This window comes from Urocitellus parryii, chromosome 6, assembly GCF_045843805.1.
Source record: "Urocitellus parryii isolate mUroPar1 chromosome 6, mUroPar1.hap1, whole genome shotgun sequence".
In the NCBI taxonomy this organism is placed as follows: Eukaryota; Metazoa; Chordata; class Mammalia; order Rodentia; family Sciuridae; genus Urocitellus; species Urocitellus parryii.
This window is the reverse complement of record NC_135536.1, coordinates 192844551-192866266: the sequence shown is the minus strand read 5'-3', so window position 1 is coordinate 192866266 and position 21716 is coordinate 192844551. Positions and strand designations below refer to the sequence as shown.

Here is a 21716-nt window from a genome sequence, read left to right as displayed (position 1 = left end):
ACACCCCCCGCCCATCTTTCTGCTGGGGCTCCTGCTTTATTTTCGTTTTCGTTTTGGCTGGTTGGTTGGTTGGTCCGTACTGGGGACCAAACCCAGAGGGACTTTTTTTTTTTTTTTTTTTTTTTTTAAAGAGAGAGTGAGAGAGGAGAGAGAGAGAGAGAGAGAGAATTTTTTTTTCTTTTTTTTTTTTATTGGTTGTTCAAAACCTTACAAGGCTCTTGACATATCATATTTCAGACATTAGTTTCAAGTGAGTTATGAACTCCCATTTTTACTCCAAATACAGATTGCAGAATCACATCGTTACACATTCACCTTTTTACATAATGCCCTATTAGTAACTGTTGTATTCTGCTACCTTTCCTACCTCTACTATCCCCCCTCCCCTCCCCTCCCATCTTCTCTCTCTATCCCATCTACTGTAATTCATTTCTCTCCTTGTTTTTTCTTCCAATTCCCCTCACAACCTCTTTTATGTAGTTTAACAATGAGGGTCTCTTTCCATTTCCATGCAATTCCCCTTTTCTCTCTCTTTCCCTCCCATCTCGTGTCTCTGTTTAATATCAATCTTTTCTTCCTGCGAGAGAGAGAATTTTTAATATTTATTTTTTAGTTCTCGGCGGACACAACATCTTTGTTGGTATGTGGTGCTGAGGATCGAACCCGGGCCGCACACATGCCAGGCGAGCGCGCTACCGCTTGAGCCACATCCCCAGCCCCCAGGGGGACTTTTAACAGTGAGCCCCATCCCCAGCCCTCTTTTATTTAGAGACAGGGTCTCCCTGAGTTGCTTAGCGTCTCCCTCTCCTGGCTGACTTGCGGAGGCCGGCCTAGAACCTCCGGTCCTCCTGCCTCGGCCTCCCAGCCGTGGGCACCACGACCCCACTGGCCTGTTTCGTTGTTTGGGTGATTTGCAGGACTCCTTCGTAGGGTCTAGATTTTAAGTCCCTTGTTGACTTTAGAGATTGCAAATACCTGTCACTTCTCTTATTAACTTTGTCCGTGGTGTCCTTCATTAAAGAAAGTTGCTTTCTTTCAGTGTGACAGAACAATTTGGCTTTGCCTGTAGAGTTGGGCTTTTGAAGGTCTTGGGCCCTCCCCTGCCCTAAGTCACGAGCATCTTTGTCCATTAACTTTCCTGCTGTCTTTTGCTCCAGGTCCCCCGTGGGACCTGTATATATGATATACCTGCTCTCTGGTGGGACGCGGTGGGACTCTCCCCCCGTGGTTAGCTGGTGTTCAGAAACCCGCTCCCTGCGGGGCTGTGGCCTCCTGTGCCACGTGAAGCTTGGTGACCCTGTTTTAGCCTCACCCTCACAGCGCTGGGCCTGGGCCTCGCTCTGCTGTTCTCCAGCAAGCGCGCTGTGTGTCACCGTCATTCCCTCCGTCGGGTTTTTAGTCCCTTTATTAAGGGGCAGTCACTGTCCCCTGGCTCTCGTCTCTAACTCCTCGTCACCCTTTGACACCGACTCCTACCCGGGCCCCTCTGCCCGACAAGACCCCGAGGAAGCAGAGCGTCCCTGGACAGAGACCTGGGAAGCTCCAGAGCCGAAGCCACGTCCCTGGGAAGACGAGGAGGAGGCGGCGTCTGACGTTTGCTGGGCCCGGCGACGAGCGCTTGTCGCGTGTTCCTGACAGCCAGAGCCGGGCTGCAGGGCGGTCCTGCCGGCTCTAGTAGGCAGAGGCCAGGGAGGCTGCCGAGCGGCCCGCAGTGCCCAGGACGCCCCACCGCAGCCTGGAAACGCTGCTCAAGCAACCAACAGTGAGCACCTACTATGTGCTGCACGTTACCCTGGACCCCGAGGTCACGTGGATCAGTCCGTCCCTGCTCTCTAGACGACGGGCCAGTCCATAAACAAGCAAATACATCAACCAGAGCTTCAGACGGCGCAGCGAGGGACAGAAACGAAGCAGGAGGAGGTGTCGGTGTGACAAGCCAGGCTAGCAATGTCGGGCTGGGTGGTCAGGGAAGGCTGCTGGAGACCTGAGGAAGCCCAGAGCCCAGGGAGGAGTCAGCCTCGGGGAGTCCTGGGGGAGGAGGCCCAGACAAGCCCAGGGAGCCGTGGCGGTGGGGCAAGGTACACAGGAAAAGTGACCAAGAGCTCTCTCCTGGTCTCCTCCTTCCTCCCTGCCTTTGATGAGGCCTCCATCCTGCAATCCTCGTGCCTCAGCCTCCCGAGTTGCTAGGATTTCAGGCCTGCACCACACACCTGGCAGCAAAGACTAAGTTATTTGAAGACACATGCCCTTTATTCCTTACAATTTCCCACCATTATAAGAGGAAGGACTCCCTGGAAACAAAGCCCCTTGCAGGGGAGAGAAAAGATGAGAATTAAAATACGGAGTCCTGACAATACCGTGACAGTTTCTGGATCCAGCCATGCCTGAAGGCGGATTTCCAGTTATTCGATCGAGTAGATGTCCCTTTTACTTAACCCAGAAGGAGTTGTCGTTCTGTCATCTGTATCCCAAAGAGCTCAACGATAACAGTCCTCTCCACTGACCAGAAATTCATCCTCACATTGAGAAGAGCACGCGGTGATACAGCTCAGAGGACCTGCAGGGAAGGGACGCCCCACGCCGTGAGGTCTCAGGTGCAACCCTCTCGTCTGAAGATGGGAAAGCTGAAAGGCTTGTGGAGGGGACAGCCTCCTGCTGTCAACCACAAGGGGACACTAGGTTCCCATACTGGGTCTCGGGATGCTCAGGCCTGGGGGCAGCCTGAGCCAGGTCCTCGGCCAGTCGTCCCTCGAGGAGCGATGCTTCCCCTACACAGTGCTGCCAGAGAGCGTCCTTTGAAGTCAGATCCTCTCCTCTTGGTCTCCGACACCAGCATCATTTATTCATGACCCCTGTGCTCCCTCTGGGTCTCTGCACATCTGGGCACAGCGAGGCCAATTAACCCCCCAGGAGAAGCGGCTCCGTGAGGGTGGGGGTGCTCGGAGGCTGTGCTCGGAGGCTCAGGGGAGATCGTTAACTCCAAGTGGCTGTCACTCAGGACAGCTGCTCTTGGCGGTGGCCTTGCTCAGACAGAGCTCCAGCGGCCCCGGGGTTTTCCACCTCCTCTGTCCTGCTCCTGTTAGCGGGAGAGGGGAAGGGACGGGAGGTGAAGCTGCCCCCCAGGAGGACCTCACACCTGTCAGGAGTCACGGACACCTGGAGGGGGCAGCTGGCCCTGGTGGCGCTCCTGCCAGTGCCAGGCTCTGGGCCGGTGGCTCCGTCCCCCCCCACTCCTCTAGAAGAGCTTTTATGTTCAGTTGTGGGGGACAGAGGCCTTGGCCTTATTGATCTATTTTTATGTGCTGCTGAGGACGGAACCAGGGCCCCACGTACCAGGCAAGCGCCCTGCCACGGAGCCCCAGCCCCGGGCCCTCTCCTTCCCCCCAAAGGCCGTAAGTGATGGAGGGAGAACTCAGGGTCTCTCTGGCTCCGTCTTCCTTGGGCTGAGCATGGAGCATGATGACTGTCGGAACCAGACCCCTGGGCCTGGGGTGACCTGGGTGACCCCAGCCTTTCCTGGCCCGGCTTCACGCCTCCACTTCCTGGGGAGTGAACAAGCCTGGCCCTGGGGACACCCGCTGCCTCTCTGTCACCCTCGCCTAGCCCTCCGGCTCTGGGCCCAGCCACATGGCATCACCCCGCCCCCAGCCGGGCCCTCGACCCCCTCCACACTCCTCCATCCGCCACTCGCCATCCCCCCCACCGTCCTGCGCCCTCCTTCGTCCACCTCCATGTATCCGCCAGGTGCTCATCCCAGGCCACTGTCCCCCCAAGGGGCCATCCATGGGCTGGCCCACCCTGCACCCATCTGCCCCTCCTCCACTCATCTGTCACCACGGCCCAGCAGACAGGGTGTCCTCCCCGCTGTCACCCGCCCGCCACTCACCCCCCTCCCTCCCCCGCCACCAGCCTTGCGGCTGCCCCCCCACCCCTGGGCCACCCACATTTGGGTGAGGCCTGCGCTGCTCCCTGCTGAGCCCTGGTCTCTCTCCCGCCCTGGGAGCAAAGGTGGGTACCGGTGGGTCCCCGCAGAGGAGCCGCACAGACCTCTCTGGGGCAGCATGTTCAAGGACGCGGACTTCCAGGGTGTGTGGCCAATCCAAGACGGAGTGCAGGGCAGGGTGGACGGGGAGACGCTTCCAGCAACTAGAGGGGAACCATCTGTCTCCCGAGGACGAGCTGGGCACACCAAGAGGCCCTGGGAAAGGGGCGAGTGAGCAGGAGGAGACCAGGGCCACACTAGAGCTCCCTGGCGGACCCCCAGGTGGCGCTCCATCAGTGTCCCCCCCACACCTGCCCCCTCTGGTTCCCCCGCACCATGGCCAGGGCAGAAGCCTGATCCTGCCCAGCCCCGTGACCCTCGTGACACCTCAACCTCAGACCCAGGGCCGGCCTCCAGGACGAGGCGGAGGCCACTTGTCCAGTAGCACCTGCGAGGTCTGAGGGGCGCTGCGCTGGGAGGCAGCCCGGGGAGGACGGTTAAAGACCACCATGAAGGAAGGGGCAAGCACAGGGGAGTGTGGTAAGAGGAGGAGGCAGTGCTGCGGGAGTGTGGGGAGGAGAGTCAAAGGCCCTGGGGCAGGAGGGGGGGGGAGGAGGAGGCAGACGGCAAGGTGGGGACGGGAGGCCTTCTGATTGCCTTCTGATTCTAGGTCAAGGGCGCTGAAGGGCTTTAGCAACCTGATCTTCACCTTCAAGAGTGGCCGCTGGCGAGGATGGAGCTGGAGATTGTCCCCATCTCCTCTCCTCTCCCTCAAGCTTGGGAGTCCTCACGGGGCCCGTGTCCCTGACCCCTGCTGGGTCCCTCCAGCCTCTGCGCCCACTCCTCCTTGCCGTCCCAGCCTCTGCCCAGACAGCCAGACCCTGCATGGACCCACTCTGCATTTGGCCCCAGCTCATCCTGGCACGGACCCTGGGTGGCCTGGCCAGCTCTTTGGCCAGGAGGCCGTGGTGGAGCGAGGCGGCTGAGCCAAAGCCTTTAGGAACACGGCAGCCCCTGCTCCGGGGCTTTGACGGCCCTGGTCCCCGTGTGCAGCCCAGCCACCCTCCTGGCGGAGCCCTGGGATGATGTGAAGAGAGCGGCTCAGCCCTGGCATCACCCGGATCCCAGCCTGCCGCCTCCCCGCCAGGGCGCCAGCATGTGAGCCAAGTTGCCCTGATGCTCCCGCCACACCTGCCACCCAGGAGAGCCTAGCAGAGTCCTGACGACCCACACGGTCCCTTCCGAGTCGCCTCGCTTCAGGACTGTTACCAAGCCACAGGCGCCTGGTGGCCACCGGCCGCTCCCTCGGGTTGGGCTTCCCTGGCCCCACAGCAGACTCCTGATGGCCCTCCCAGCCCAGACCCCAGGCAGCTCTCTGGGGAGCTGTGACGAGGCTGACGGGGGACGCTTACTTCAGGGGGTGGTTGTCCAGGACCCTGAGCTGCAGGCGAGGAAGCCGGCGCTCACCATCTATCACCCCGTGTTCTGCAGGGATTCAAACCCGAGCAGAGCCCCGGCCAAGCCACTGGGGTGTGTGGCCCCCGGGCAGAGTTGAACAGCCACGTCCCGGATTCTCTCAGTCACACGAGATCCAGGCGTAGGTGAGGCCAGCCGCTTAGAGGTCTCAGTGTTCTGGGTTGGTTTCTCCAAGTCTCGTCCTCGTGACCACAAGACGGCTGCCATGGACAGGTTCTCACATGACAAGCAAGAGAGACAAGGAGGAGGAAAAGCCTGCCGTTGCTGAAGTTCCCAGGCTTTCCTGACCATCTCATTGGCCAGTGCTGGGTCACATGACCACCCCTCGGCTGGCAAGGTGCCTGGCATGGAAGCCTGACTTGGGCTTGTTTTCATCTGGAGGTTGCACACGGAGCCGGCTACCATCTGAACAGACCTGCGCTTCTTTGGGGCTGGGCTTGGCGTTGCCCGGCCACCTGCCTCACCCACCGCGGCTCTGCTGTCACCTGACGCACAGTCGTGAAGTCCCTGTTAGTTCCAAGGGTCTGGGTGTCCAAAGGTGGCGCTCCTGTGCCACGTGGGTGCCCTGCCGTGTCCCTGTCCCTCTTGGGCCACCCTGGTCCTGGGAAGGTGCAGGGCCTCCAGCTGCCCCCCACTTGGCCCTCAGTGGCCTCACTTCCACGTCTCAGTGGCCACGGCTCCCACACCCTGTCCGTGAGGGCTTGGAGCTTCACGGCTCGCCGGAAGGCGGGTTCCACAAGACCAGGTTGTTCCCACTGGAAGGAAGGCGTGGCCTGCCGTCCTGCCCAGTCCCCCGCCTTCCCCTGAGCGCTCCCCGGCACCTTCCCAAGGCTGGAGGGCTCATCCAGACCCCGGCTCACGTGGCCACCTGCCTGGAGACGTCCCTGACTGCCCCAGGGCCACCTCAGGGCCACCTCTGCCTCCACCACCACCACGTCCCTCCTGCTGTCTTGGCTTCTCAGGCCTGGCGCTGCGTCCGCTCTGGTGGCTTCTCGACGTCTCTGGGGCCTGGGCATGGAGTCTATGCCGCCGGCCTGGCCACTCCCACACACACAGGTGGGGGATCCTGCTGGGCGGCGGACCGTCCTTCCTCTCCCCAGAGCCTCCACGGCTCGGCCACCCGGCCTCCTCCCCGGTCCTGGAACCTGCCCGGCTGCCTGGTCTCCATAGCACCTGTCTGGAACATTCTTCCTCAGATGCCCGGGGGTCCCCAGCCCTTCTCCTCTCCAGCCCTGTCACCAACGGACGCGCTCTGTGTTTTACTTCCTTACCCAGGTTCTTGGTCTCCCCCATGCGCCGGTCAGGATGTGACGACGGGCTGATGGTCATTAGGATGGGGTCTGTTTTGCTCACTGCTGGGCACCACTGATAGAACGGTCCCCGGCACATATCCGGTGCTCAAGATGAGCAGCTACTGAGTGGCAGCCACCCGGGGCCCAGGACCCTCCCACGGCACACGGTCCCACGGTGCTCGTGGTCACAGGGCTGGTCACAGCTGTCCACGCTGACACTGGGACACGTGCTGGTGCAGTCCTGACATGGAACAGCCTTCTGCTCTAGGGATGTTCAAATCTCTTCTAGACGGACACTAGGAGTGAGTGACAGATGTGTCCCTTCATGTCCAGACCTGACAAAATGAAATGCCGGGGTCTTGCCGCTGGCTTTACCAGCAGGGCCAGGAGGGATCAGTCTTGGAGCCGCAGACCCCGAGGGCGGGATCTAAAGTGGATGGCCCAAGGGAGCTGTGTGGGTCAGCTTGAGCCACCGTGAAGAACACCTGGGAAAAGCCACTTGGAGGAGGAAGGGGCCCCTTTGGCTCTGGAGGTCGGAGGTCTCAGTCCACGGCTGCTCGCCTCTGTCCTGAGACAGGACCTCCTGGCGGGACAGTGTGGCAGAGGAGAGCTGTTCAAGGGATGGTGGAGGGGAAGAGTCTGGGGACAAGACATGGCCCCCAAGGACCACACCCTGAAGGACCCACTCCCTTCAACTGGGCCCCATCTCCCACGGTCCCTCTCCCTGGTCCATCCAGCTGTGAGTCCCTGGGTCACCACCTCAGTGCAGCAGGAGCAGGAGCAGGGATGCAGGAGCCCTTGGGGAACGGTCCAGATCCAAACTGTGACAGAAGCCCAGCCCTGTCCCTTGGCCCACCAGGTAGCTCAGACGGCTCCTGGTAAACAGGAGAGTGTACTATTTTTATTGAGCAGCAGCGTGGTACCCTGGGGTGCGGTGCAGCCTGGTGTCCTGGAGCAAAAGACTACATTTCCCAGCCTCCACTGCAGCAAGAAAGGTCAGGTGACTAAGGCATGACCAATAGTGGAAGCAGACTTCTTTTTTTGTTCCTCCCTCCTTCTTGCTGCCTGGAAGGTGACAAAACAGCTGGACTCAGCCAGCCACACTTGTCCCTGAGGCTGCAATCCTGCCTACGGTGCAGGAGGGACCAGGAAAGAAGGGCCTGTGGCTGTGGAGACGCCACACCAGCTCCGGTCTGGAAATGTCTGCTGCTCCGAACGTGAACACTTTGACGTGCAAAACCTGCGGTGCTTCTGTGACTCCCCCACGACGAGGAGGCAGACGGGGGAGACCTCACCCCTTGATAAGATTCCACGAGAAAGCCATTGGGGTCCCTTTTCTGTTTTTGCCAAAGCAAACTCAATTCATTTCATGCTTTTTTATACTAAAACAAACGTGTGCATTCTGGGGGAGGACAGAGAAGATGCAGTGAATTTTTCGGAGACCTTTTCTTTTTGTCTGCTAGGGACCCTCCATTGGCCCCTCTGCTGTCAGCAGGAGGAGAGCACATTACTCATAGAAACAGAGTCTGTGACAGCAGAGAGGCCTGCATTTGAATCCTGAATCTACTACTTCTCATGCACATCTTAGACAAGTCACTGAACCTCTATGACCCTCAGTTTCTTTCTCTATAATAAATGAAGACAATAACACACACCTTTGGAGGGTGGCTGGGGGAGTGACTGCATTCTGTCTCCGAGAGGCTCTGGCCCAGAGCAGGTTCCCCGCGCTCCCCTCCCAGGGCTACCCTGGCTCTCTCAGACCCGCCAGCCTCCTCAATGGATCAGAATCACACACAGATCCACAAACAAGCTGGTTTAATAGATTTAGCCCCTTTCCACTCAAATGTTATATGAAAATAGAATCTTTATTAACCGAGGAAGGCCTAGCAGTCGTGCACGCGGGCAACGCGGTGTTCACTAAGACAGCAGGAACACCCAAGTCAATTACTCGGGGCCAGACCGCTGCCCCTGGGGGCCTGTCTGGAGAGGGGCAGGTGGCCAGGCCACTGCTGTGCGTGGCGCCCCCTGGTGGAGCACATGCCCCTGCGAGGCCCCACGGGACAGTCCTGCTCCTCAGCGAGACCTTGTGTGCTCACCAGGGAGAAGTGGCCGCCGCGGGCAGCCCTGGCCTTGCGGGGCTCTGGGCCTCGGCCACGGCCCCTCCCCAGCCGCGGTCTTTTCTATTTTGGGCAGTGAGCGCTGGCTGGCCATTACTGGCAGCCACCGGAAGACAGATTTGAATTTAAAAAGTGAGTCTGTCTAAAGGAGAATATTTGGAAAACTACTTAAAATACAGGAAAGGAAAAAAAAAGAAGAAGAAAGAGAAACAGCCGGCAAGGACAGGGCTGAGGACCCCTCTCGGCGACCTTTCAACCCAGATGACTAGTGCCTGCGGCCCGCGGTTCCCGGGAGGCAGGAGGAGGGCGACACCCGGGCCTTCCCCGCCCTGCAGCCAGCACTGTGCCGCCATCTCTCCCCATTCTTTAACACTTACGAAAAGGAAGAAAGGGAGAAAAGAAAAGTCGAGAAAAATTCTAAAGAGTGAAGCAAGAGCAGTTGACCCCTGCCCCAGCGCCGGGCCGCGGGGGAGCCTCTTCTCCTGGAGCCGTTCCCATGACCTGCTCCAAGGAGGAGGGACCGGCCCTTCTTTGAAGGCAGGGGAGAACCCAGCCTCGGGACAGCCCGGCCCAGCCTGGGGGACAGCCGGGCCCAGCCTGGGGGACAGCCCGGCCCAGCCTGGGGGGAGTCGGCCGGTCCTCCACGCGCACACGCCAGGCTGCAGCCGGGGAGCTCCGGGCTCTTCCGCTGGCCTCCTTCCTTCCCCCCAGCAGCGAGGCGGCAGCGAGGGTTGCCATGGAAACCAGCCGTCCTCCCACAGGAGGCTGCCGGCTCCGATTTCCTGCAGAGTTAAGAAGCAGGCGGGCGGCGGGTCACCCGGGCGTGGAGACGGGTCTCCCCGGGGATATCCAGCCTCCTGCCAATCACACCGTCTGTCTGGGAATCCGGGGCTGCCTGGCAACACAGGGCTGGGGAAGCCCCACACCCCGCACTGCTCCAGGAAGGGACAGACCCCTGGGGCCTCTCCTGTCCACCTAAAGCCAGAGGACTAGCTCTGTGTCTGCGTCTACGGCTCAGGGTATGAATGCACACTCAAGCCTCTGGCTCTGGGCACTCCGAGGCCAGACAGAATGGCACCCCACCAGCCCTGGACCCCGAGGAACATGAGCCCATCCACCATTTGCTCCCCCAGAACAAGAAGTGTGGTCCCAGTTCGACCAGCTGATGAGCTGTGTGACCCCAGGAAACCCACTGCACCTCTCTGAGCCTGCTTTCCCATGTACAAAGAGGGCATCGCCGTCCTCTCTTCACAGAGACATTGTAAGGAATAGAAACCCATGTCTGCTCGCCCGCCACAGCACTCCAGGGGCATCCGATAAGCAGAACCTGCTGTCGATAACACCTGCGGCCACCATCAGGGTTCGCAGGCTGGTTTTGACGTCGTTTTTCCTTAAAACTGAGGCAAAGGTTGGTCTCCTCACCGACCTGCTTGTTCAAAGGCTGGGGCAGGCAGGTCATCGGCTGGTTCCCACCAGCTCCATGACGACTAAGAGCCAGACGGCCTCAGACTCGCCAGACGGCCTCAGACTCAGGTGCCCTTGGGGCCAGAAGGTACCGAGAGGCAGAGCCGACGGAGCCCGACGCTGGGGGAGCAAAGCCCAGGCGCGGCCAGGCAGAGGGCAGCACTGGGCTCCTGCGCCATGCCCTGCGGAGCGCCCGTGTGGCCAGAGCGCCCGGTTGTCAGGAGAGCTGGACGTCAGACAGCCTCTCCCGCAGACGGAGGGATTCAGGCTAAAACCAAGTCCAGGTTCTCTGAAGTGTCAGCCAGGGAAACCGCCTGCGGTGGACGGTGCAGCGGCAGGGGGCCTGCTCAGGAGCTCAGCCTCTCCTCAGCCACCTGGGGCCTGTCTCCTGGTCCCCGCGCCAGGCAGGGAAGCCCACATCAGAGGACTCTCCCAGAGCCCAGCGCTCCGCGGGGCCTAGGGACCACACCCGGCTGTCCGCTCCCCGGAGATCCTTCTGTCTCTCAGGTGTCCCGTGGACGGTGGGGGGACTCTGTCCAGTGAGTGGGGCACCCAGGGAGGGAGGGGTCCTGAGGGACGCCTTAGCAATCGGGACAGAGCTGCACTGTGGACACACTGCTGGGTCCAAGGGGCCTCTCCAGGCCAGCGTCTGCTTTGACCAGCTTGGCCTGGACCACACTAGTTGTCAAGGGCTGGGACAGGGACCACCGTGGAGCTGGGGGCCTGGCAGCAGGACTCATGGCCCTGCCCTGTCTGGATTAGCTTCAGGGGACATCACCAGGTGACAGGAGCAAGGCGAGCCGGGGAGGAGGAGTCCGGCTGCGGCTTGAAGTCTGCAGCGGTCCGAGCCTCTGCGGTCTTTCCTGCTGCGTCCTTCGCAGCTCCCGCCCCTCGTCCCCTGAGTGGACAGAGCCTCTGGAGCAGCAGGAGAGGGCGATGCGGTGCAGGAAGGCAGAGCCGGCAGGGTGGCTGAGATGGGCGCAGGTCAGGGCCGGACGCGGAATCGCACGGGCACGTCGAGTTCCGGCTGCATCAGGCCGAAGCCGTACCTGCTGAGGTCGAACTCGGGGACCTCCACGTCCGCGCGGATCAGCTCCAGGTCGCAGTGCGTCAGCACCAGGACCACGAACCTGCAGAGAGACGGAGCTGAAGGTGGCCAGCACCTCTGGTCTGCCGGCCCCTGCTGAGCCGAGGCCCGAGGACGGGCTCTGGTGACCGGGGTTAAGCAGAGGTGGCCAGTGTCACTGCCACGCCAAGGCACTTCTGAGCCACGCCTGACTCCACCCTTCCCTGCTGCCCGCCCGGTGGCTGTGCAGGCTTCCTGTGGAGATGGGGCACTGCAGCGGGGAGGAGCCCAGGCCCAGCCTGTGGGGCTCTAAGCCCTGGGGCTTGGCGGGCCACTCCTGGGATGTTACTGTCGGTCCCACCTGTGTCTCGGTGACAGAGAAGCAGGCACTGCCCTCCCCAGACAGTATTGCCACAGGTAAGAAAACTGACCTCGAATACCCAGACGGGTGCTCCCTGCCGCCACCTTCTAGGACACTGTCCAGGGACTACGCAAAGCTACCACGCCTAGGACACCATCAGTGTCCCCAATAACGCAGTCACGGGGCTGACAGGCCCTGCTTACCTGCCTGACCACTCACACTAACTGTGGCCGGGACCTAAGGCAGGACAGAGCAGACTCAGGAGGACGAGGAAGAGGGAAGGCCACTCTGGACAGGAGATCTGGGCTCTGTCACCTGCGGCATGTGGCCCTGGCCAGGTTTTGTCTCCAGTGGGGGTCTGTGGGAAGGGTCGCTTCTGCCTGGGCTGCAGGGTGCCCGCGGTGAGTCCGCTGGGGCGAAGCTCAGGGCCCAGCCTGGACCCGGACCCTGGCATCTCCACTCGCCAGATGTCCGAGAGCGGCCCATGACCTGACCATCCAGAGAACCTCAGACTGACCCCTGCCTGGCAGGGTGGCCACGATGACGGAGAGGCTTTCGACCCTCGAGGGGCCAGACGTGGTGCTCAGCCTTCAGGACCCACGTCTCCTTTTAGCCTGTCCGAAAACCTGACGAGGCAGGACCCCGCCCAGCTCTGCTGCAGCGCTCGCTGGGAACCATGGGCCCGATCAGCGACGGCCCCTCGAGGGCAGAATCAAGGACAGCACGGTGTCACGTCTCATCCATGAGAAACTCCAGGTGAGCAAACCCGCCGGCCCAGCCTGGTGTGCAGAGCCCCAGGCTCACACCCTTGGCCCCCGCGGACGGCCGCGTCTCCAGCGCACTCCGACCCCCCCATCTTGCAACCTGCGTGTCACTGGCCTTTACTGGGCTCTCCTCTCCCGAGCCGCTGAGGAGGCCTCAGCTGGGCGCCAACAGCTTCTGTCCCACAAGCCCTGGGCAGTTCTGCAGGATGCCACAGCGAGAGGACGTGGGGTCACTGGAGCCCAGGAAGCGTCAGAGCGAGCGCCACCTGAACTCCATTCACCATGGGGAGAACCGAGACCAGGGCTTCAGGTGCAGAGCCGTCCCCGGCCCCAGCCTGCACCCTGACAGCAGTGACGAAGTACAGTGACAATGGCCATTCGGCACAGCCTGCAGTTGTCGTGACCCCCGGGACACGGTTCTAACCAGCTCACGGTTCTAACAGGCTCCGAGGTCCCCCAGCTAGTGACTGCACAGGGGCCAGAGAAACGTCATGACCCTGGTCCTATCGGTTGTGATCCCAGGGGAACGGAGGCACCTGGGTCCAGGCAAGAGTCACCAGGCTCTCGGCCCCAGAGGGGGATGCTGAAGCGAGGCCGGGTTCTGAACGCACAGCAGCAGCTGCGATGGCCAGTTACGGGCGGCTGGACCCAGGGCCCAGCGGGTGGCATTCAGACCCCCTCCTGGAGGGACACTCCTGCTGCCAGACCTGGTTATTTCAAAAGGTCAGAAATCTGGCCTTTTATGTGAGCTCTTTCCATCTTTAAAAACATCCATGAAGATGTGTGGGCAGGAGAGGACCCTCGGTCAGCTTGCAGCCTGCCCTCACTGCACCCCGCCTGGCTGAGCGCTCGGTGCCCCCGGGGACCCCCACTCACTGCTTGATGCTGCTGACGGCGTAGCCCCTGCCCAGGCACTGGTTGTGGCCCGCCCCCCAGGGCACGCTGGGGTGCTTCAGCCGCTTCCCGTCCTTGAAGAAGTCTCTCTTCCCCGACCCGTCGGCCTTCAGGAACCGGTCGTATCTAAACGTCTGGAAATGGAGGAGGGCCCACTTTTAACCCCAACCCCAACCAGGGACCAGTGAGTGGACGGTCCACGAGAAGTGAACGCGGACATCCTGGCACGCTCGATGATCAGAGGGACGCGGCAGAAGTAAGGTCCACCCAGGGGAGGGTGAGGGTCTGACAGGAGGAGGGACTGCTGTGGCCGTCGAGCGAGCAGTGCACACGCGTGTGTGTGAGTGTGCTGCCACAAGTCCATGAAGGAGTGACACAGTGAGGCACACTCCAAAAACAAGACGGTCAGGGAACTCTGGCACTAGAGGGGGACGACACCTTTCCTTTTTACTTTATGACCTGTGACCGTGGGGACGCACCACCAAGACTAGAGCGTCTTTAAGAGGGAACGGCACTCCCTCGGGCTGCCTGGGCAGGGGCCAGGCCACGGCACGTGAGCACCAGGCCCAGCAGACGTGCCCAGGGAGGCGGGCGAGCCCACCAGCTGGACGGTGGGTGGGTGGGTGGAGAGATGAGGGGGTGGAGGGATGGGTCTCTGGATAGATGGATGGATGAATGGATGGATGAATGGATGGATGAGTAGATGGATGGAAGGTGGATGGATGGATGATAGATGGATGGAAGGATGAATAGATGAGTGAATAGATGGATGGATAAGTGGATGGATGAGTAGATGGATGGAAGGTGGATGGATGGATGATAGATGAGTGGATGGATGGATGATGGATGGATGGATCCCTGGGTGGATGGATGGTAGATGGATGGATGGTGGATAGACGGATGGGTGGGTGGATAAATGGATGGATGGATGGGAATCTGGATAGATGTATGGATGGATGGATGGATGGATGGAAGGTGAATGGATCTCCGGATAGATGGATGAGTGGGTGGATGGATGGATGGTGGATGGGTAGATGGATCTCTGGATAGATGGATGAGTGAATAGATGAGTGGATGGATGGATAGTGGATGGGTGGGTGAATGGATGGTAGATGGATGAGTGGATGGGTGGATGGTGGATGGATGGATGGATGGATGGTGGAAGGATGAGTGGATGGGTGGATGGATGGTGGATGCATGGGTGGATGGGTGGATGGTGGATGGTAGATGTTAGATGGTGGATGGATGAGTAGACAGATGGATGAGCTTATAGCCTGAGATCTGCCATACAATAAGCAACTGATCTGTTAGCAACTGTGAAAGTTTGCTCCATCTCTAAGTCCAGGGAGAGGAAGAAGCTGAGAAACGGATAGACACAAAGCGGCCACTTAGGTAGCACTTGACGTGTGCCGGGTCCTGTGCAGCCTTTTCTCATGTGGTCTCCCTGACAACCATGCCAGGCAGGTGTCATGATGGGGACCATTCCACAGGTAAGGGAAAAAAAACACAGAGAGGCAAAGCATTCTAGGCAAGTTCACACAGCAAGCAAAGACCACAGGAAGGATGCCACCCAGACCTAGATGTCCCCCAGGGCCCCTGGTGTGACCAACACCCCTGCCGTTTACCTCGGGATCCGAGTAGATGTCAGGGTCTCTCTGGGGACTCAGGAAGGGGAAGAGGAGGAGGCGGTCACCACGTCGCAGAGAGAATTCCCGCCCATCGGCCATGGGCATAGCCATGTCCACCACCACCTCCCGGGTGATGAAGGGTGCAGCCGTGAGCCTGAGGGTCTCATCCAGCACACTGTCTGCATGGGCAGTGAAGGAAGGGTCAGGTCAGTACGCCATCCTCAGGTGCCATGCCACCCTCATGGGACAAAGGAGGACGAAGAGGCTCAGAGAGGGTACACGCCTTGCCCACAGTCACGCAGCAAAGTGAAAGAGGCCGGATGTGATCTTTGGTCCCTCAGAGACCTTGAATGACAGGGGTCTGGGTCTGACTCCAAGGGAAGCTGTGAGAAAAGCCGGGAGCCAGGGGGACATCAGAGTGCTGGGGGCAGGGGGGTGTATCTTTGCCTGCCCAACATCCCCGTTCTGAAGAGTCCTCTGGCATTCCTCTGGGGACTACCCCTCCTAGTCCAGGAGGCAGGATCCTGGCCCTATTCTTCACTGTGGAACTGGACTTTGATGGGCCAACCAGAGCGCTGCAATTGGTTAAGGATGGGCCTCTGACCCAAAGGGCCAATGAGACCAAGTCTGGGACTTTAGTTAGGAATGATTCCTCACAGAGCAGAAGGCGGTCAGTCTTGAGCTGTGGCAGCCAGCCATCTTGCCAACCCGAGACTGGACCAACCTAGTGGAAAATGGGCTGAGAGGCGAGAGAGAACTGGTCTTGATGACATTATTCAAGCACCTGGATCCACCTGTGCCTGAAGCCAATTACCTCTGGACTTTTCAGCTCAGTGCCCCAAATAAAGCCCCCCTTCCACTTTGGCCAGTTTATTTTAGATTTTCTGTCCCTTGCAACCAAACATCTCTACTAGGACCATGAGCCTCGGGGCAGGTGAGACGGGAGAATGGAGATGCCAGGACTCCAAAGACAGCAGGCTCTGGGGACCCTGGTCAGAGGACACTGACGGGCCCTCACATCCACGTTGGGAGACAACTCGGGCTGGGGGCTCTCCTGGAGGGTCAGCCACCTCACCGAGCACGGGCATGTTGTCTAGGACCTTCTGCGGGAGGGTGGTCATCTGTGAGCCGGGCTGCTCTGCTCTCCCGAGGACGCGCTCCAGCTCCCCACGGACAGCAGCCAGGGCCTCGGGATTCTTGAGAAGGAAGAGGAGGAGCCAGAAGGCAGCAGGCCCCATGTTTCCCTGCAAGAGAAGGAGCCCGTTGCCCACTGTGACGGCCGGCTGGGCTGGCCTCGGCCGTGGGGGCAGCTCTGGCCAGGGAACGGGGCACTAGCAGGGTCTACCTGCAGCCCAGCCACAGCCAGACTCTGCTTGGTGCTCTGGCCTAGCCCAGGACCTATCTCAGGGCCACTCCTGGCATCGCTGACCTTGAGCAGAATCCTGGACCGAGGTCACGAGGGTGCTCCTCAGAGCCCATCAGCAGGTGTCAGGGACAGGAACACGCTTGTCCGTCAGGACTACTGTTAACATGGGGGGGATGAGCAGGTCGCCGGCCCCAGGTTTCCCCACTCCCTAGATCCGCACCCTTTACCATGTGACTCCCGTTCCTGGGAAGAGGCAGAGCACATCCCCTGTCCTTGAGTCTGGGCTCAGCCCTGGGCTTGCCTTGGCCAACAGAACCAGGAGGAATTGGCAGGACAGCAGCTCTCAGCTGGCCCTAACAGACCTTGTGTGTTCCAGTGCCCCACAAACCCAAGTCCAAGAAGAGATGGGAAACACATGGCCTGCTGGGCCCCATGGGGACCGAGTTGGCCCTCAGACCTGTTAATTAAATGAAGGCTGATCAGAGACGCCACTGGGTCCTGGAGATGTTTGTTACACAGCAGCAGCCAACTGACACACTATCCAAAAAAGTTTGGGACACAAAATTTCCTTATATGCTTTATCTGTCACACTTCTATTAGTCATCTGAAGAACAGGTACATGTGACCATTGTGTTCATATAAAGGAAAATTGACGGTCACTGATGACTCTGAAAACTTCTAAGTTTTAAACAAAGCTTATTTGAAACTTCTCAATAGATAAATAGTTAAGAAAATCCATGAAATTTCTTGCCCCAAGGCTGAACACTTCGGTAAACATTTTAGCCTCAACCACCAGTGACCTAATGTGGACGGAATATGAAAGACCTCAAGTGGAGGAAAGGATTTTGTCCATCATAGATGACCACCCTGCCCAAGTTATAATGAAATATGAAATCGTGACTCAATGTCACATCTCCCCAGGAACCAAGCTCACGGCAGATACACGTGTGACCTGCACACGGCCAGGTCACATGCACGGGACATCTACTGCTGTGCTAACGTGACAGGGAAGCGTGGGAAGGGGCTCCGTGTCCATCCACGGGAAAGCCGCTGGATGCATGGTGAGCAGCCCTGGGGTGACCGCACATGAGTTGTCAAACACCCGTGCAGAGCCACCTGTGTGTGGGGACAGGAACTGGCTGTGGCCACCTGAGGAGGTACAGGACCTGGTCGGGAGGGTGCCTCTGGGGCAGCGGGTGGAGGACAGGAGGACGGGGACGGGGACGCTCTCTCTCCTTACACACTGGAATACTCTGGCGGATGCACGAGGGCGGAGGGTGACTTTACAGTGATCTGCAGTGACATGAGAGGCCCGCGACCCAATGTTGACTCAAGCAGAAGGCGGGGTGAGAGCCAGGGCGTGATCCTGGGGACGGAGATGCCTTCCTGTCCTCCTGTCTGCGAGCTCAGCACTAAGGAGGCGCCCCTCCCCCGCGCCACCCAGCCACGAAGCAGGCGCCACCATCAGGGCCTTTATTCAAGAGGAGAATAGAGGGGTCCTCCCGGCGCCCAGCGTATAGACGGAGACCAGGGCAGCTGGGCCACCCCAGCTCATGGCTCTTAAGAGTCACCTCCGACTCCAGGCTAGAGCCAAGCCCGGCGTGAGGGTGATAAGAGACCCCCGGGTGGCCACGGGGCTGGCGAGCCTGGTGCAAGTGACCCCACGGGTGGCCACATGGCCCCGAGCACAGAGCGGGGAGCTCCAGGGGACACCACTGTGCCGCCCGCCCCTCCCCAGGGTTGAGCACAAGTGGGGACAGCAGGCTGAGACCGCCAGGCCCCTCCCTGTCCATCACTGATGGCCGATGGCCCGGGGAGGGTGGGCGATGAATAATTCAGCGCTGGCTCAGCGCCCAGGCCCTGTTATCTTGCCTGCAGGATCCAAGGGGCCACCATCCAGCGGGAGGGGAACCCTCGGGCTCCCAGGACACAGCAAGAAGGCGTCCCACCCAACCACAGAGATGTGCGTGAGCGTGCGTGTGTGCAAGCGCGCGAGTGTGGCCACACAAGGGATCCCGAGTTCAGCTCCCGTGGGGCCCTGCCTCAGCCGATTCCCTCCTGCTGTGGGGAAGCCCAGACCAGGGGCTGCTGCTCTGTGTCATGGCAGTCCCTCGGGGTCCCGCGAGCCCCGTCCTAGGCCCCTGGCTGCACCACCAGTGGTGATGGGCACCTGCTGCCTACCTGTCCTGCTCGTCCTCAGGGGGCAGCACCCACTCTCCTCGGCTTCACCCCGTGTCCATGTCGATCTTGGGTGGCCAGCCCTTCCCCCTAGACCTCAGGGTGGGCGTGTGACCCAGGAAGGGCACTGCACGAGCCACTCAGAGGGGACAGGGGAGCATCAGATTTGGGATCTGTGCAGTTCTCACGGGGACGACAAGCCCGCCTCCTCGGGGATCAGGAAACCGCCTGGCGCTGCCTGTGCCATCGGGGCCACCACACAGGGGAAGCCCCCGAGGGTGCAGCCAAGGTGACAGGAGGATGGAAGGTCATGGGGACATTTCTTTTAATTTGTGATTTTTAAAAAATGTCAAGGGAATAAAAACACACGTGTCCTTAGTGTGACAACCACGTATCCAGGCGGCCCATACATTGTAACCAAGGTCCCACGGGGTGGGGGAGGGGCTGCCGGGCAATCCCAGCCCTTTCCATTAAAATTTAAAATTGCTCTAAAAATACTGTCTACTGAAACAACAAAACCCAGCATCCCAGGTGGCATCCTGACTGGATCCTGGAAAACCAGGAAGATCTGAATCACGCAGGGACTTCAAACAACAGCCACGCGGCTGGGCAAGGTCAGCTGAGAGGGCTGCGTGGCCTGGGAGGGAGGTGTCTGGAATCCCCTGCGCTCTCTGCAGCTCTTCCATGATCCAAAACCGTTTCCAAACAAAACTACCGAAGGGGAAAAAAACCCTTCACGGGGTGAAACTGAAGCTCAGAACCCCGACGTGACTGTGCCCTATCCAGGCGCCCGCCGGCCAGCGCAGGGCTACGGATCTGCACGTCCAGACGCAGGGCCTGTGCAGCCTCTTTGCCGTGCGGCACGGGTCTCGGGTTCTCTGTGCGCTGACGGCGCTGTCCGGAGGTCCCAGCACAGGAGGGCCGCTTGGGGACAGGTGGGGCTGTGGTCCTGCGCTGGGTCCACAGGGCTGCGGGGACCTGATGCGTGGAGCTGGCTGGAGCTTGCCCTGAGCCCCCACCGTGCGGCCCCCCTCTCCTCCCTCGGCACCCCCACCTGACTCTCCTCTTCAGCTGCGTGGACTTAGCTCTCGCCCAGGGCGCCCCTGCTTGCCACCCCCTGGATGCTGGCCCCCGCTGCCCCCTCCTGTCTTATTCCGGACTCTGGGGTCCCAGCTCCATGGAGCCTCATGAGGAGCTCGGGAGGTGATGTGTGCAAAGCGGCCAAAGGGACAGTCCAAGGGACGTGGTCCACAGCTTTGGAAGCCCCACCCCCACTCACCCTCGGGTCTGACAGCAGCCTTCTGGTCACTGTTCTCAACCCTCGCAGCCTCTGGACAGCTCGTCACCACTGCCCCCCGGGACGCTCCTGCCTGGCCTCCCCACCTCCCTGGCCTCCATTCTTGGCCTCCTTGCTGGCTCCTCTGGTCTTTCCCACCCTCACAGCTGGGGAGCCCAGGGCTTGGGCCCCTTCTCCCTCCACCCTCACCCACAGAGCTCTGCCCAGCACGTGGCATCATGGTCAGCTCCTACAGCTGCATCTCGGCCTGCACCCGGCCCTGAGCTGCAGGCTGCCTTCTCCAGGTGGCCCTCCCCTCCCCCTCAGCCACCAAAGGCCCCCGGCTGCTCCCGGGCTGCTCCCCACCACCCCCCGTCTGGTCATGGCACCCTCACCCTTCCTGACCCTTCTGTCACTCAGACCAAAACCTGGATCTCCGCGGACACCCTGCCAGGTTCCACCCGTCGTCCGGACCAGCCACTTGGCCTCCTTGCTGGCTCCCCTGGTCCCGCCCAGCACATGGGCTCACAGGCCTCCCACGTATCTGCTGGGTCCCTGCCGCCTGCTGGGCAGCCCGCACCCTCCTCCCTCCTCAGGACCCCCCCGGGGAAGGTCTGCTGTCGCTGTCCTGCAGTCAACTAAAGGACGGGGACTATTGAGGCAGGAAGTGGTGAAGTCACCCAAGCCCAGGCAGCGGGTCACCATGCTGGGGCCCCGGCCACCAGGCTGCTCGGCCTCCAGGCCCTGCTCCCTGCTCCCAATGCTCAGGCCGTGAAGGTCCCCACTCCTGCCCGGTTCTCCCGGCCCCGCCAAGGCTGTCCCCTGGACTCTGCCACTCGAGCCCCCAGCCAGCCCCAGTTCTGCTGACACCGGGCACTTCCACGGGCTCTGGGGACAGCTTGGAGTGCAGAGTCATCTCAGCCCATAAATATGTCATCAGGCACTAATGGGGGAGCCCTGATGGAAGGCACCCCCAGCCTGGGCCTCCAGGACAGTTAATGGCTCTGAGAGAGCACTAAAAATAAGTCACAAGTCGATGGCAGAGGAACTGCCCAGAACGTCAGCCTGTGCGACTGTCACTGCCAGGGACGGGCAAGAGGGAAGGGGGGCTGAGAGCCAGAGCAGAACCGGCCGGACCCGCACCAAGGCCACCCCACCCCAACAGCTGGCCCTTACCGTTCCCTGCTCTGCTGTCCCCGAGTGCCCCGGGCCCATCCATCTCCTCGCGAGCTTCATGGCCACCTGACCCTGCCACCTCTCCTCGTTGTCCCTGCTCCTGCCCTTGTCCCTAAGGTCCCGATCCTCCGGTGCTCCTGCCTCACCCAGAGGAAATCCCAAGTCCCCACGAGACCTACAGGACAGAGCAAGGGGAGAGGGGATCCTAGGGGACAACGGTGACCAGATTACATTACGTCAAGTGCACGTATGGATATGTGACAATGACGCCCGATACTTTATATAATTATAAGGCACCAATAAAAATGGGGAGGAAAAAAGCCCTCCAGCCCGCCCAGGACCTCTGCCCTGGGTCTGTCCTGTTCACTCACTGCCGCAGCCACCTGGCAGACGCAGCCCCAGGGCCTTTGTACTTGCTGTTTCCCTTGCCTGGAATACTCTATCGCCCCTCCTTTCCCAAGGCCCCGAGTCTAGCATTCTTGTCATCCAGGGAGCAGTTCAAACATATCCTCCCTGTCCACCTTGGCTGGAGTGGACTCCCTGGATGGCTCCATTCACAGCGGTTTCATATCCTGAACACCAGCCTCTAAAATCTTCCTGCAGGTTTCCTTGACTGCTCCCTGCCTGACCCTGACCACAACCTAAGCAAGACCAGGCGGATCTCGCAGCCTGGGGG

At 60.4% G+C, this 21716-nt stretch overlaps 1 protein-coding gene across 1 annotated transcript in view; it reads right to left on the bottom strand.

The window, feature by feature from the left end:
- Positions 1-8548: 8548 nt before the first annotated feature.
- The window catches only part of Ptgis (prostaglandin I2 synthase), a 32681-nt gene continuing 19513 nt past the window's right edge, over positions 8549-21716 (bottom strand). The window contains exons 7-10 of the mRNA XM_026391020.2: positions 16120-16288; positions 15042-15223; positions 13399-13550; positions 8549-11461 (exon numbers count right to left, since the gene is read on the bottom strand). Of these exons, the coding sequence (XP_026246805.2) occupies positions 11317-11461; positions 13399-13550; positions 15042-15223; positions 16120-16288 (648 nt within the window). The 3' untranslated portion in view covers positions 8549-11316. The remainder of the gene's footprint in view (positions 11462-13398; positions 13551-15041; positions 15224-16119; positions 16289-21716) is intronic.